Here is a 15,751-nt window from a genome sequence, read left to right as displayed (position 1 = left end):
GGGGGGGGGGGGGAGGAAGCCGTGCCTGGTGCCACCCATCACCCACGTCCGTCTGTGCCATAACAGTGGGGCTGGGGGCGCAGGGCCGTGCCCCGAGACCACCCCAGGATGGTCCTGAGGGGGCCGCCGGTGCCCCGGGACCGGGACTGTGGGACTGGGGCCACCGAGGGTAGGGAGGGGGGGGGGGGCCGCGAGGGGCCTCGGGGTGCTGCTCCCACCCGTGGGCACCCGTGGGTGCAGGTGCCCGTCTGTGTGCACATGGTGTGGGGTGCACGCGTGGTTTGGGGTGCACGAATGGTTTAGGGTGTGCACACGGTTTGGGGTGTGGACATAGTTTTGGGGGTGCAGGTATGATTTGGGGTGCACACACGGTGTGGGGTGCGTGGTTTGGGGTGTGCACGCAATTTGGGGTGCGTGGTTTGAGGTGCAGGAACAGTTTGGGGTGCACACGGTTTGGGGTGCACACACGGTTTGGGGTGCACACACGGTTTGGGGTGCACACACGGTTTGGGTTGCACGTATGGTTTGGGGTGCACACACGGTGTGGGGTGTGTTGTTTGGGATGTGCACATGGTTTGGGGTGTGCGCATAGTTTGGGGTGCACGTATGGTTTGGGGTGCACACTTTGGGGTGCACACGCGGTTTGGGGTGCGTTGTTGGGGGTGCGCACACGGTTTGGGGCGCGCACACGCTTTGGGGTGCACGCTTTGGGGTGCTCGCTCGGGGTGCAGGCTCTGTGCACCCCCTGTATGTTTTGGGGTGCGGGGGGGCAGCCCCTCTCCCCTCCCTCCCGCGCTGCTCCCCCCGACCCCCCCGACGGCTGCGGGATCCCCGGGCGGGGCAGAGGCTCCGGACCCCCCCCCGGGGCACCCCCCGGCTCCATCCCCAGGGGCCGGGCGCTGCCTCCGGCCCCCTGCCCACCCCCGGCCCCACCCCCGGCTCCACCCCCGGCCCCTGCCCGGGCTCCGGTTCCCGGCTCCGGCTCCGGTGGCGGCGGCTCGGGGGGGGGGGGGGACACGGGTACCGGCGACCCATGGCGGGGCGCTGAGCCCCCAGCACAGCCGGGGCCGCGATGCGCTGGGGGGGCCTCATCCTGCTCTGCTTGCTGCCGGGCCCGCGGGGCGCAGGTAGGAGCCGGGAGCGTGCCCGGACGCGGGGGGGGGGACGAGCACCGTGGGGAGGGGGGGGGTCGGGGCTGAGCTCCGTGCCCGCGGTCCCGCGTGGCCGTGGGTAGCGGGGAGGGGGGCGCCGCGCCCCGGTGCCGCAGCCCCCTGCCTGCCGTGGGGGGTCCACGCGTGTCCGTCCTCGCCCCCCAGCCTCCGTGCCTGCGGTGCCCCCACCCCGGCGCCTTGCTGGAGCCGTGGGGCTCCCCCCCCCCTTAACCCGTGGGGAAGGGGCTGGCGAGCGCGCCCCCGACCCTCGGAGCCCCCCTCCCTGCCGGGTCCGCCCCGCGCCCCCCTGCCTCAGTTTCCCCACCCGGAGGGGCTGGGGACGGGCCCTGCACGGTGGCTCGGGGGGGGGGGGGCACCGAGAGCTTGTTTAGGCAGCAAGGAGCCCCCGGCAGCCCTGAGCTCCCCCCCAGGGCAGCAGCTCCTGGCCCCACGGGTGGATTTGGTCCCCCCACGGGAGATTCTGGCCCCCCACGGGTGGATTTGGCCCCCCACGGGTGGATTTGGGCCCCCCCACGCGTCCCGGCTCTGTCCCTGCCGCGTGTCCCCGCGCCGTGGGCGAGCGCGTGCCGCCGGCGCTGCCCACGCTGTGCCGAGCTGCCAGGAAACCTCGTGAGCCTCCAGAGCTGGTCCCAAGCAGCTTCCTCACCCCCCCCCCGCACCGTGTTCTACCCTTGGCAGCCTCCCGGGGCAGGGATTTGGGGAAGGGGCTCCTGGGGTGGACGCCTGGAGCCCCCAGGGCAGCGGGGAGTTGGGGACCCGTGGCCGGCTCAGCCCCCCCTGCTTGGACAAGGACAGAGCCCTGTCCCTGCTGTCCCCAGGGCTTGGTGCCCCCTCCTCGTGCACAGGGCAGGGGGCAGCTCTGGAGGTGTTTTGCCTCTTTTTGCCCCCCCCGGCCTTGTCCTCTCCTGCCCGTGCCCCCCTGTCCCTGTGGTGCCCCTTCTCTGCGCCCCCATCCCTGTGCTGCTCATGGGGCCACCAGGCTCATAACACTGAGCAGCGGCTGCCCTGCTGGGGGACAGGGCTGCTGCCACCCTGACGCCCTCCTTGTGCCCCCCTCCCCTCCTAGGACGCCCCCCCGGGAGCCCCGCGGCGGGCGAAGGGCGGCTCGGAGCTGGGGAGCCCTCGGCGGGGCCGGAGGGGACCCACATCAGCCAGGACCTGGTGGGGCGCAGCCTGGCCATCGACACGCTGCCGGCCAACGAGACGCGGATCGTGGTGAGTCGGGGGCCCGATGCTGCCCCCCCCCGAGCCCCCCCCAAAGCAGGATCCAGCCCCAGGGCAGGATCCGGCCCCCGCCACCACTGCCCCGAGCTATTTCCAGGCTGGGCAGGGAGCTGGCGGAGACGCTGGCCCTGATTTAAGGCATGGGGCTGGATCCTGGCAGCACATGGGGGGGGTAATTACAGCCTGCTGGGGAGGCGGCCGTGCCTGGGGGGCTGCTCCCAGCCCTGCCAGGTCCCCGGGGGCACCCAAGGGCCAGCCCTGGGCTGGGCAGTTTGGGGACGCTCAGCTCGCCGTGGTGCCACGTTGCAGTGGGGGGGGCTGCTGGGGGTGAGGGGCTGCACAGGGCTGGGGGGGGGACACATGGGGGCCCCCAGGCTTGGAGCAGGACGCTTTCTGTGGGGTGAGGACCCCGCTCTGGTGACCTGTGACTTGTTCTGGGGTTTGTGCTGGCAGCCGACTGTGGATTCGGTGGGATTAGCTGACGGAGGAGTTGGTGGAGGAGAGAAACGGAGCCGCTGGCAAAGGGACCCCCGGGGAGCTCCGGGGGGGGCACCACAAACCCCAGGGGGACTGGGGAGAGAGGGGGGGGCAGCGGAGGAGGTGGAAGGAGAGCGAGGAAGAGACCTGAGGGGCTGCAGGGAGGAGAGAAGCGATGGGCGAGGGGGGCGCAGGGCGAGAGGGGCGCAGGGAGCGCGGCTGCAGGGCTGGGGGGCCCCGGGCTGGCTCCAGCTCCCTCCCGGCCTCGCTCGTTGACCAGGGCTGGGGCCGGAGAGGGGCCAGGAGCCAGGAACATCCCCGATGTGGAAGCGTTTTTAAAATCCCAGCCCGAGCAGCCCGACCACAGCACAGCACCAAAGGGCGCCGGGAAGCCGCAGGGAGGGCGCGGCCGCACTTGTGGGTGCCGGTGAGGGGAAGGCAGCGATTTTTCAGGGCTTGGCGCTGTCGGGGGGCGAGCAGCCCCCACCCCAAGAGCAGGGCTGTGTGCCAGGCCAGGGACACTGCTCCGCTGCCAGTCCCTGCCTCTCTCCGTGCCCTTTTGGAGAGCCTCTCGCCCCCAAAAATGCTCTGGGTTCAGGGCGCCGGAGCCGTGCGGCGCTGCGCTGCCCCTTGTTTGTGTCCCCAAACCTCTCCCGGTCCTGTAAGCGAAGCGAGGTGACAACAGGCAAGGACATCCCAGTGAGTCAGCGATGAGCTCAGGGGCTCGGCAGCCAGCTCCTCCGCGCTCCCCTCCTGGCTCCTTCCCCCCCCCCTCTGGTTTATTGGGAACACATTGGGCAGGCGCGGGGGTGGCGAGGCTCGGCACGGGGGTTTTGGGGCTGGACACCCAGCACCCGGCTGTCCCCGTGTCCTGGGGTCCCCGGAGCCTTCACACAGGGCCGTGCGCTGGGATGAGGCGGTGCTGGCACAGCTCCTTCGTGCCTCAGTTTCCCAGCGGTGCCAAAGGGGCTCCCCAGGGTCCCTCTGGGGGAGAGACAGGGGCTAAAATTTTGGTTTGCTGTAAGGGACGAGCTGGGGAAGCTCCCCCTGGAACCAGGACCTGCGGGAGGGAGAGGAGGGCAGCAGCTCTCCCTGACTTCAGCCGGAGCAGGGAAATTGCAGCAAAATGAGGATGTTTCTCCCCCAACCCCGCCGCAGGAGGACAACCACAGCTACTACGTGTCCCGCACCTACGGCCCGGGGGACGCGCGCCTGCGGGGGCTCTGGGTCGACATGGCAGCGGCCAACAGGAGCCACGTGAAGATCCACGGGATCCTCTCCAACACGCACCGGCAGGCCTCGGTGAGCCCCACGGGACCCGGCGCAGCCCGGGCTGTCCCCGGGGTCCCCTCTCCCAGCAGGGATTTCCCCCCCGGGGGTGGGGGGCAGCTCGCCCCACAGGGGGGTGGCAGCAGCTCCTCCGCTTCTCCTGGTGGAGAGCAAGGCGTGGGAAGTGTTTGGGCTTCCCCAGAGCCCTGGGGGGGCAGAAGGGGACAGGGGACGAGCTGTGGGTGCTGGGTACCCGCTCCCATCCTGCTCCCATCCCTCCGTGCACCGGCTCCAGGAGCTTGCTCCGAGGCAGGGCAGAGCTGGCACCGATGGGCACGGAGCCATCCCGGTGCCTGCACCCCGAGGTTTTCCCCCGCCTGACTGCTGTTCTCACCCCCCCTTTTCCTCCCCAGAGGATCGTCCTCTCCTTCGACTTCCCCTTCTACGGCCACCTCCTGCGGCAGGTGACGATCGCCACGGGAGGTGAGCCGGGGGGGGGCTCGGCGTCCCCAGGGGCCGGGGGCTGGACGCAGCCCCCGGTGCGAGCCACGGCCTCACCATGCGATTCCCTCTCCTCTTCCTCCCCGCAGGGTTTATCTTCATGGGGGACGTCATCCACCGCATGCTCACGGCCACGCAGTACGTGGCACCCCTCATGGCCAACTTCAACCCCAGCTACTCCCGCAACTCCACCGTCCAGTACCTGGACAACGGTGAGCGCTCACCCCGCCACCAAACTGGGCAAAACGCAGCTCTCCGACCCAAAAAAAAACAAGGGCTGGAGATGGGTGGGGAAGGGGGATGGAGCGGCGGGGGATGTTTGGTACCTGGGGGTGTGGCTGGTGGGTTTGGGTAGGGGTTTGGGCTGGGGTGTTTGGCAGGGGCTGTGCTCAAGGAGAGGTGTCGGGGAGCTTTGCAGGGACATGATGATAAACGGGGCTGTAGGGGCGCACGGGGTGGGGAGAGGTAAGAGGGTGAGCTGCTCTGCTCTGCCCCCAGGGACGGTGTTCGTGGTGCAGTGGGACAAGGTGTACCTGCAGGGCAAGGAGGACATGGGCAGCTTCACCTTCCAGGCCGCCCTGCACAGCACCGGGAGGATCGTTTTCGGGTACAAGGAGGTGAGAGGCAGGGGGGGCACGGCTGGGGGGGCGGCTGCAGGGTCCCGTGGGGATCCCACAGGTCTGGGAACCATCGGTGCACTGAGCCTGGGTGTTCCCGGAGCCACCGAGGTGCTGGGGGGCTCCGTGGAGTGGCCCCATCCTGGAGCAGGGCCAGGCTCCATCGCGCCCTCTCCCCCCTGCAGATCCCGGTGCCGGTCCTACAGATCAGTGCCACGCAGCACCCCGTGAAAGCCGGGCTGTCCGACGCCTTCATGATCCTCAACCCATCTCCCGAGGTGCCCGGTGAGTCTCTGGGGTGCACAATGGGGGCAGGCGGCTGCTGGGACCCCTCTCGGGGTGCTGGGGGTCCCCGGGGGTCCCTGACACTGTGGCCCAGGCACCCTGAGCCCAGGAGAGACCCCTCTGGCTCCCGGGAGAGTGGGGAAAGAGGAGGAAGGGGGCAAGGAGTGAGGGAGAGGCTGGTGGGTATCACGGCCGAGCAATGTGCCCCTTTGGGGCGATGCAGGGCTGCACCACCTCCACTTGGGCATCTTTTGGGCATGGAGAGGGGGCCGTGGGGCCATGCCGTGGGGCCGTGCCATGGGGCAGCGCCGTGGGGCCGTGCCCAGCCTCATGCCCAGCCTCCTGCTGCCTTCCAGAGTCCCGCCGCCGGACCATCTACGAGTACCACCGCGTGGAGCTGGACACCAGCAGGATCACCAGCATGTCGGCCGTGGAGTTCACCCCGCTGCCCAGTAAGTCGGGGGGTAAAGGGGGGGGGAACCCTTCGCTGCCTTGTTTTCCCACCTCAAGGGCATCCCATCCCGCTGGCACCGTCCCGGCATCTCCGTCCCGCGCTGGTCCTGAGCACGTGGCTGCGGTCGTGCTGCTTGCAGGAGGCAGCAGGGCTGGAGGCTGCACTGCAAATGTGCTCCTTGCAGAAAAAAAAAGAGCAAAAAATCAAAAAGAGATCAGGGAGCAGGGGTGGCTCCTTCCACCTGCCCGGCCTCTGAAGTCCCTGCTCTCTGCCCCGCGTGCTGCGGGCACTTCTGCTGGGCGCTGCTTCCCCTCCAGCCTGGCCACGAGGCAGCTTCCACGCCCCCACAGTCAATATTTCGGTGAAATCTGCCTCGCATCCCGCTAAGCAGACCCATTTTTAGCGTTCAAAGGCGAGGATCCACGAGGGAAAGTCGTCATGCGGTCTGTGAATACGGAGCGGGGAGTAAATCCGTCACGAGGACACCGAGGCTGCGCGCTCAGACAGCCCCCCCAGGGTATTTTATGGCAGCTTGAACAGCAGGCAGGGCTCCCGCAGAGCAGATCATAAATAAGCATTCTGCACATTTATTTTTGTTTCCTTAAGGCTCGCTATTTTGCTCCCCCTGGCAGCCAGGGCAGATGAGAGCCATGTCTCCAGAGGAGCCACGGGGTTAGCAGAGCTGGCCTCAAGGTTTTTTTTTTTATGGGAGGGTGTTAATTTTTCACCTTATCGAGGTCAGAAGGGAGGCAAGGGCAAGGATCCCCGTGGGAAAGGGGCGCTGCTGCCTTTTGGGATGGGAACCACTGTTTTTTTGCCTCCAAGGCTTGCTCTCCAAAAACCAAGCACCCTGGGCAGGTGCTGCCCAGCACCTTGCTGCTTCACCTCTCCTCTCTCCTCTGCAGCTTGTCTCCAGCATCAGAGCTGTGAAATGTGCGTCACCTCGGAGCTGACCTTCAACTGCAGCTGGTGCCACGTCCTGCAGAGGTAGCGTGGACGAGTCCCTTCCCACCTCTCCTCTCGCTGACGCTTGGTGTAGCTGGGGGAGCGAGCGTCACTCCAGGGCTCGCCTCCTGCCATGCCTCTATTGCTGCTGCTGGCTTTTTTTTTTTTAATTTTTTTTAAGCGTTTTTCTTTTTATTAGAGCTGTCTCACAGCCAGCGATGAAGCAGTGGCCTGGTCTCGGGTTGCAGGCAGCTCGGGGGTGACGCTTCCTGGGGCGGGTGGGCCTGGTCCCAGCGCTTCGGTGCAGAAGCTGAACAAGTTGGGGCGAGAAATAAGGCCGAGGCTTTTGTCCGGGAGATGTGAGATGGGGGAAACCAGCCCTGGCTCAGGCTGGGGCATGCAAGGAGAGCAGGGGATCACGGACATCGAGGACGGGGATGCTGGCTGTACTGGGAACACTGGCTGTACTGGGGGACGCCGGTGTGCTGCAGTCCCAGCGCTGCAGCCATCCCGTGCCCTGCTCTCCTTCAGCTCCAGCAGGAGGGCGTTTAATGAGGTTTTGCAGCCCCGGTTATGTAGAGCTGGCAGCAGGGGAGGGGACCCAGTAACACACATCCTCAGCTCGCCCCAGGCTGCGCTCGCTGGTGATTCCTGCAAGGCACCGGGCAGGGATGGGGGGGACAGGGACGGTCTGCAGGCATCGCAGAGGTGACCCCATCGCTCAGCACAGGCTGGAGCATCCCCAGAGCCAGGGGACGATCGTTTTTCAGTGCCAGTTGCCCCACTGGTGAAGGAAGTTGTGCCCTCGCCGCTGAGGGATGCGTGAAACCAGAGGTGGCTCCGGTCACAAACCCAGCCCCGGGATGCCCCCCCTGGTCTGGGTCTGGTTTGGGCTGAAACCCCAACATTCAAGCACTTTGTCACTCTGCTTGTTTCATCCTGACAGCGTTCCCAAGCCTGATCTTCCCAAATCCAAGCTGCTGTCGCTTGCGTTTTGCTCTCCTCACCTCCGGCGTGGTGACTCCTCGCTGCTTTGCCCCACGCGTGCTGCAGCTGGAGGCGCACGTCGGCGGCTCGGTCCCCGAGAGCTTGGGTTACAAACGGAAAGCTCGGATGGCCGAGGGCTTACGTGTGCTGGAAACTGCAAGCTAGAGCAAGTCTGCTCCTATCGTCTTGGCTCCCAACCGGGCTGGTTTCACAGAGCCAACGCGATCTTTCCAGGGAAGCTGGGAGGGTGGCTTCGAGGGTTTGGACTCGCAGCCCGAGTCCAGCTCAGTGTTTTAACCCCCCGCCGTCCTTTCAGCTCTCTCCTGGGCAGTACAGTTTGTGTTTTTTGCTCGTGCTGAGCCCCCAGTTGTCACAGGGGCTCTGCCACAAAAGCGCTCAGCGACTCAGCAGGACCTGGAGCTCTTTGTGGCTTCTCCTCTTTTCTTGGTTGGTAGTTGGGAAAATTGCTGCTTGTACGGGCCGAGCCCGTGTTTCGTGTTTTGGTAGTCCCCAGAGGCTTTCCAAAGGTCAGCGTACTGCTTCAGTTCTTCTGTTTCTGTAGCTGGTGTTTTCCCAGTGTCCGTTATAATTTCGTTAATGTGCTTTTCCTGTGCAGATGTTGTCAAGAAAAAAAAAAATAAAATAAAATCACGGAGATCTTGACCTTGCCCTGGCACAGAGTCCAGGGAATGGAAACTCAAACTCAGCCTATATATTTTTTTTTCCTATTCCCCCGCTTCTCTGTTTTCCTTGGAGAAGGAGCGCTGACCATTTTCCACCTCTGTTAAGAGGAACATTTGGGTCCTTCCAGCGCAGCTGGATTGGAAACCCTGTGCCTCCGGAGACCCGCGTGTCTCATCTTTCCCCTCCTCTCCTGGTTGCCTGTACCCACACGCGGTGCCCCTTGGGGAGGCGTTTGGGGTTCCTGGGCAGCTCAGGGGCCCTCAGCACCCTGCTTGTTGCTGCCTGTGGGCTCCCTGCCCCACGTTAACCCCGTTTCTTGCCGCAGGTGCTCCAGTGGGTTCGACCGACACCGCGAGGAGTGGCTGTCCTACGGCTGCGGCCAGCAGGTAAGGCTGGGGCCGGGTGCTGGGAGCGGTGCTGAGCTCCAGGCAGCACCACGGCCACGTCCCAGCTCCAGCAGTGGGCTCTCAGCTCCGCTTGTCCCGTTCTGGATCAGATGGGGCATCCCGAGAGAGACGTAGGCGTTCCCGTTCCAGCAGGGCATCAATGGGGATGTCTCCTCCCTACCCATTGGGGTATCAGTAGGGATGTCTCCTCCCTGGGGCAGCCAAAAGGTGTCCCAGTCACACCAGCACCACTCCTCGCCTTGCTGGTCGGTGCTGGGTGCTCGGAGACCCCCCCCAGGATAACGCCCGGTGCAGCCGGAGCGCTCCGGGATCCTTTTTCTTCGCCTTCTGCAGTGGGACTCTTGCTCCCTCTGAAGCGTGAAGAAATCAGTCCTTGGGATTTTTTTTTTATTTATTAATTTTTCTGTCCTTGTTAGCACAACTGCCTCCACGTTGGATGAACTCCGTTCTTTGTCTCAGCGAGATCAGCTCGAACAAAACATCTGTTTCTGCTTTGGGGCTTTGTTGTTTTGGTTTGCTTTTTTTTTTTTTTTTCTTTTTCTCCCCGCTGAAAACTCATCTTTGTTCCCTGTTTACTGAGAGGGGGCTGAGCGAGGGAAAAGGAGGTCAGCGGCCCGATCCCCGTGTCCTGGGGTGTGAGGGGGTCAGACCGTGGGACCTTGCCATTGCCACCCCCTAACTCAGCGCTCCCCAAACTCTTCCTCCTGCCCTCCAGCCCCTTCCCCTCCAGTTCTGACACCCTCCACCACGTCCCCTTGTCCCACACCGGTATCCGAAGCCCAACCAGCCTTAGGGCTGGGGAGTCCGGACCTTACCGCTGGCACCCTGGTGCTCATGCGGGAGGATTTCTAGGGCCACCAGCCGCTCCGTTTCCCTTTCAGTCCGACGAGAAGAGCTGCGAGGATTTGGCAGAGGACGACCACTACTCGGCCCCCCCCAGCAGCTCGCTCTCACCGCCGGGGGAGGACGTCGCCGCCTCCACCTCCTCGCTCTTCGTTGACGGCCTCACAACAGAAGGTACGGGGTGAACCCCCGTGGCATGGACACCCCATCCCAGGGTTCCTCCATCCTCGTAGAGCCGGGCTACATCCACCCAAATCCCCTAAGGAGGCGTTTGTCCGAGCAAGGGGGAGGGCAGAGGTGGGTGCTGGCGGCGGTGGGATGGGGAAGGAGCAGCCCAGGAGGCGAGACCCCGATGGGGAAAGGGATGGGGCAGCCCCCATGCAGCGTTACGGGTGCGTCGCTGCCTTTTTGTGCTTCGTCAAGGTCTGAGGAGGCGACAGACCAAAGCCTAAGCCCCTGGTGGTTGGGTTCCCAGCACCATAACGGAGGTTAATGCTGCATACGGGGGGGGCTGGCTCACGTTTTTGATGTGCTTGGTTCTCGCTCAGGGCTGGCAGTCGCACAGCAGGGACGTGTGATTGCCCCCTGCTCACGAGCGGTGCTCGTCCCGGCATAGGAAGGCTCCAAATAAAGCCCCGTCCTCCCCCCCGGGACACCCCTGTTCTGAAGCTTGCTAATCCTATTAACGCAGGGCTCGCTCCTCGGGTCCTAGCGGCAGGTATCGCTTCAATTTCGCTGCTTAATAGTCCCCAACGCAAACTGCTAATTAGAATAAATAGAAAGGAACATTAGTAATTGTCCTTCAGCGATGGGAAGGAGCTGGCAGGGGGAACGGAGCGCCTGGCTGACGGGGCTGACTTTGAAAGGAGCAATTAAGGGAAGGGGGAGCGCGACACCACCGCGGAGATTATTTCCCAACTCATCGCCAATTCTTGGAAAAAGAACAAGAGGCTTTCTGTGACGTAGTCAAGCATGAAGTTAATTTGTAATCTTGGAAGGAAACAAACAGCCAGCTGCACCAGGCAGCGAACTTTTAGCTGGAGCAGCGCGGCGAAGGCAGAAGCCAAGTGGAGGCGTGGGTCCACCCCTCGAGGCCATCCCCATGCGTGCTGGGGATGCTCGTGGCCGTGCCAAGTGGCCGTGCCTCGTGGCCGTGCCTCGTGGCCACACCATGGCTGAGCCGAGCCCAGCAGTAACGGATCTGGCTTCGTCTGGACTCTCGAGGGCACAGCGGTGGGGAGCATCAAGACCCAAAGGCTTGTGCAGCACATCCAAGCCTTGTACGAGACATCCTGGTGCTTCTAGAGAGAGATCTAAAAAAAAAAAATGGAATTAAGGAAAAAAAAAAAAAAGGGAATTGGATTTTGGAGTCCCATGGAAGGCATCCACAGGGCAACATCCCCGTAATTTATTGGGGCTGTACTGGCAGCACGTGCTGTCGTCTGAACACGAAGTCATCCCTGACTATCCTGCCTTGCACACCAAGCATATTTAGGCTACTAAAGACTGTTAAAGACGTATCAAGCCTGTTTTCCTCAGATGTTTGTGCTCCTGGTGCCACCTTTGTGAAGGAAGATAAACCACAAGGCACGTGCTTACACCATGGTGCTTTTTTTTTGGGGTGCCTTTCCCTTCCACCATACTCCGAGGCTGAAAACTGGGTAAATGTGTAATTGCTGTGTAAACGCTGTGCCAAGAGGTGTGTGCTGGCAGCGTCCCTGTTACGGAGGGATAAAAGAGGGTGGGAAGCATGGAGAATACTTCAGAAGGCTCCTAACGTTTTTGCTGTTGCTTTCTTGCAGATGACACAAAGCTCAACCAGTACGCAGGGAGCGAAGGTAAGGCCCCGAGCTCCTCTTCAGCTGCTCCCGCTCCGTTCCAGGTGGGAACAGGGCACACTGAAATCAAATGCAGGGGAGAGTTGTGATCAGGTGAAAGTGAGATTGGAAAGATGTAATCAAGATAAGAATCCCACTGTCCTTACCTTAATGCCGTTTCAGGTTGTGAAACGTGAGGGTTGAGCCCAATCTGTCCTGCCCTGATGCTCTTTTTCCGCGTCTCCCACTTTTCTCAGTCATGCCAGGCAAACCACGATGAATTTCTCTCTCCATGCGCCTCCCTTTCTTTGCAATTTTTACATGAGCCCGAAGTCCTTTTGCATTTCTCCAGCTCTGCCAAAAAAGCACTCTGAAACTCAACTCCAAAACGTGTCCTTCCAAGCAACCAGCCAGCATGTAAAGAGTATGGGTCGAGGAAGGGGGTCCCTGCAAGGGGATTATCCAATCTTTCAGACCAGCTATTGGCATGAAAAGGGCTGCTGGAGCCCAGACAACAGCTCTCCGTGCCTCTTGCTCTCTTCCCCTCTTGCTGAGCAGCAGGCTGAGCGCTCAGCCCTGCACGCGGGGCTCTTGGCGCACGGTGCCTCGCTTTTCCTCTCTGTCCTTCCTTTCCCTGAGGTCTCAGCCCGGTTCCAGACCCTGATTCTTTTTGCAGGGGTGGGAAGCAGCCTCCCGGCCAAGGCCGCAGGCACCCCGGTTCACACCGGTACGATCGTGGGGATCGTCCTGGCCGTGTTGCTGATCGCAGCCATCATCCTCGCTGGGATTTACATCAACAGCCACCCCACCTCCAACGCCGCCCTGTTCTTCATCGAGGTGAGCAGAGAACCTTTCCCCAGCCCGTTTTCTCTTCCTCTGCCATCAGCACCAATGCTGCCCTTCCAGAGAAGGGCGATGAACAGCGAGGAGAGGGGATCTGTGATAGATCTCACGTCCAAGTTTCTTTCCGTGCCCCTACAGCCAGAGCCAATCTCCCAATTTCCAGCTGATGATGCTTCAAACTTAGGCTCCCTCCCTCCCACACTGTTTTATTTTGCACTCTTTCATCCCCTCCCTTTCACACCTTGCCTTCTCTCCCCGTACAACGTGAGACATTTCCACCTGCCACCACGAGCAGTTGTACACGGGGGGGGCTCACTTAACGGAGCTCGCTGCCTCTTGGATTGCCCAGCTGGATTTTGTTGACTAAAACTCTCAGATTTTGCTGATGGATGTCATGCCATCACCTACCGCGTAAGGCTCTAAATGGAAGAATTTAATTCTCGGAAGGATGGGGGGTGTCCGACAGCCTCCATCTGCTGCTAAAAGCTCGGTACCTGAGCCCCCGGCAGCGTTTGGTGCTTTTTTCCCAGCTGAGGCCGGGCAGTGCCACTGTCCCCATGCTGCTGGCAGAGGGGAGGCACAGAGGGGACGTGTGGTCACAGAGCCAGCCCGTGCCATCCCCAGCCCCCTTGTTCTGGGGCTGAAGCGAGCTTTTCCTTCACATTTCCCCTTCCACCCCCTTCCCCATCTCAACCCTCCCACTGGGTGAACTCAGCGCAACCGTAACGCGCTCTTTACAGCGCAAAATGATATTTTTTTCCCTTCGTTAACAAAAATCTGAGCTTCCACAAAGCCAGCACTATTTTGGGCTGAGCCACCCGTTACCAGTGGCTCCTGACGGCTCTGTTTGTGTCTCTCTGCCCGCAGCGGCGGCCTCACCGCTGGCCGGCCATGAAGTTCCGCACCCAGGGCCGCCACGCGACGTACGCCGAGGTGGAGGCGGCCGGCCACGAGAAGGAGGGCTTCGTGGAGGCAGAGCAGTGCTGAGCGCTGCCTTCCCCCCCACGGCCTCGCACCGCCCCGTCCCACGCCTTGGGGGTCCTCCGTTACCGCAAAGCCTTTCCCCTCCTGGAAAAGGAAGAGCGAAGTAGAGGGAAGCGAGCGAGTGGAGCACGAGAGGAAGGAGCCGGGGCCATGCGGGGATGGGAGCTGCTGGGATTCCTCACGAGATGGCAGAGCCCGAAGTGGTGTCGGGATTTTGGGGATCTGCCCGGCTCCGGAGCCCTTCACGTGTCGGTAGAAAAGAGCACGGCTCAGTTCTTAGCTTGGCTTGGGTTTTTGTCTCCTGGTTGGGTTTTTTGTCCCCTCTGTGTGGGGCTGAGCTCTCTGCTCCTCCGCCAGGACTCTGGATGTGGGCCACATCTTGGCAGAGCCCCCAATTTTTCCCCTGTTTGCTGCCCCCCGGCTCTGCCAGCACACAGGGAGGTGAGGCTGGGATGGGGCTGGTGGCGGCTGCAGGGCTGTAAGGCTGGCTCGCCAGGGCTCACCTCTGTCCCATCCCCTCTCCCCCAGCTCCCTTTCTCCTTTGCCTTCTTTTTAGGGGCAGTTTAATTTTTATTTTGGCTTCAGGGCTGAGAAGCCTCCTGGCCTCCTCTTCAGCCTGCACCTCCCTGGTTTCCATTCCCTGCCCTCCTCTCCTGTCCCAGCAACTGCTGCTTCTTCCCCCTGCTCCAGGATTAAGGGAAACCCGATGTATTTTAAGGGTAAAAACCCCGCTGAGGATTCACCGTCAGGATGTTTGTGAGCCAGAGGCTCTGATGCACTTTCTCGCATCCAATTAGTTTCCTCAATTACTCACTGCAACCTCTACCCTAAAGGACACAGAGGGTGAAAAAAAATATCTTCGATTCCTTCAAGACACATCTTTGCCGCACAGCTGCTAGTCCAGCAGGCGTGGAGTAGGTTTTAAAGGCAGAGGATGGGGACAGAGCCCGAGCAAAAGCCCCGTTCCCCCATGGGCTACAGCCCGAGGGAAACCCTCCTTCATGGGAGCATCCCATAAATAAAACACAACGGCCTTACATGCCTTGATCCATTGAAAATCTGGAAAATGCTTTGTTAACATCGTAGTATTCAGAGCCTCGAGTCAGTGGATTTTTAATTTTTATTTTTTATTGCGTCTGTGATAGGCCCTGGTCTGCATTGGTAGCGATACTGTGATCCCAGAATCTGACCCTACCTAAGGGCTTCAGCACCAGACCTCTCAGGGTTGTTCTGCTCCTTCTGTGCAATCAAATCCAAGACTAGTCTGCAGAAATGCTTATCCTACTTCCACAGCCCCCAGCCAGAGCAGGACTGGTCCCTAAGCTGAGGACAGATGGTATGAAAAAAGGCAGAGTCCAAAGTCCAGTGTCAGGTAAAGTTTATTCTTTTTTTCCACCCATCAAAAACAGGTGTTGGTTGTATGGGCTTTTTTTTTTTTTTTTTTTTTTTTTTTTTTCCCTCTTGATCCTCAGTTATTTATTCTGATATCATCTTTGGTGCATATTTTATCCACTGGCTGGTTCAGCTGTCACTGGTGGTGATTACTGCCAAAGGCAGGGTCTGTCTAATTAATGTCTTCCTTCTCATCTGCTGAATTTATATAGCCATTAAAGATAAATATGGATGCTTTGTGGCATTTAGACCCCAGATTATACTTTCTCATGTGTAGCCACTAGGGAGGCTTTTGCTGCATCTTATTACGGCGTAAAGGCACCAAAATGCTCTGACAGGGTAAGTCAGACCGAGCTGTGCCAAGCTGTTATGACCCAGACAGTCTCTCCTTAGATGTATTTTGAAGATAAAACTTATCCCCAAATAAAGCTTTCAACTGGAAAGTATTTTTTTTTCTTTTTTTCTCCTGTTTACCTGAAGAGCTCAAAGGAATGCTGTCTTTTTTTTTTTTGCCCTGGATCTGATCTTTGAAACGGTTATAAGCTGGCAAGGACTTTTCTCTGGATTTCAATCTTTTCAAAAAATGGCTTTGTTTTTCCTCTTTTTCTTGACGTGCATACACAATAACAGCAAGATTTTTAGGTACTCCTCTTCTTCTACAGCCCCCAGAAATGCTAGGTAACATCCAACACGTCTGAAACGCTGCAAATTGACAAGAAAACAGACTTTATATAGGAATTGAGCTGTATAAATCACTGCTGCGTTACTACGGCCAGAATCTTAAAAGAATTCAAAACAGGATCAGATCCTCAGGTGGAGGAAAACAACATCCAAGTGCCCTAGCACAGAA

The 15,751-nt window shown here is 60.7% G+C and overlaps 1 protein-coding gene across 1 annotated transcript; it reads left to right on the top strand.

Annotated features, from left to right (window-relative positions):
• The first annotated feature begins 1,011 nt into the window (after positions 1–1,011).
• Positions 1,012–13,744, top strand: PLXDC1 (plexin domain containing 1). Its single transcript, XM_084301017.1, has 14 exons — positions 1,012–1,127; positions 2,239–2,387; positions 4,032–4,175; positions 4,556–4,625; positions 4,733–4,855; positions 5,142–5,260; positions 5,446–5,545; positions 5,902–5,997; positions 6,905–6,986; positions 8,941–9,001; positions 9,904–10,039; positions 11,668–11,703; positions 12,359–12,519; positions 13,393–13,744. Exons 1-14 carry the CDS (start codon positions 1,073–1,075, stop codon positions 13,510–13,512), a joined length of 1,452 nt encoding a protein of 483 aa, XP_084157143.1. The 5' UTR covers positions 1,012–1,072; the 3' UTR covers positions 13,513–13,744.
• Positions 13,745–15,751: the final 2,007 nt, after the last annotated feature.

The sequence above is a fragment of the Netta rufina genome (assembly GCF_964035555.1).
Source record: "Netta rufina genome assembly, chromosome: 24".
Classification (NCBI taxonomy): domain Eukaryota; kingdom Metazoa; phylum Chordata; class Aves; order Anseriformes; family Anatidae; genus Netta; species Netta rufina.
The sequence above is the reverse complement of the archived record's forward strand: the minus strand, read 5'-3'. Positions and strand labels throughout refer to the sequence as shown.

Coding starts and splice junctions, on each gene's coding strand:
- PLXDC1 (XM_084301017.1), top strand. CDS start 1,073: ATGCGCTGGGGGGGCCTCATCCTGCTCTGCTTGCTGCCGGGCCCGCGG. Junction 1,128..2,238: donor GCCGGGCCCGCGGGGCGCAG/GTAGGAGCCGGG, acceptor CTCCCCTCCTAG/GACGCCCCCCCGGGAGCCCC. Junction 5,261..5,445: donor TCGTTTTCGGGTACAAGGAG/GTGAGAGGCAGG, acceptor TCCCCCCTGCAG/ATCCCGGTGCCGGTCCTACA.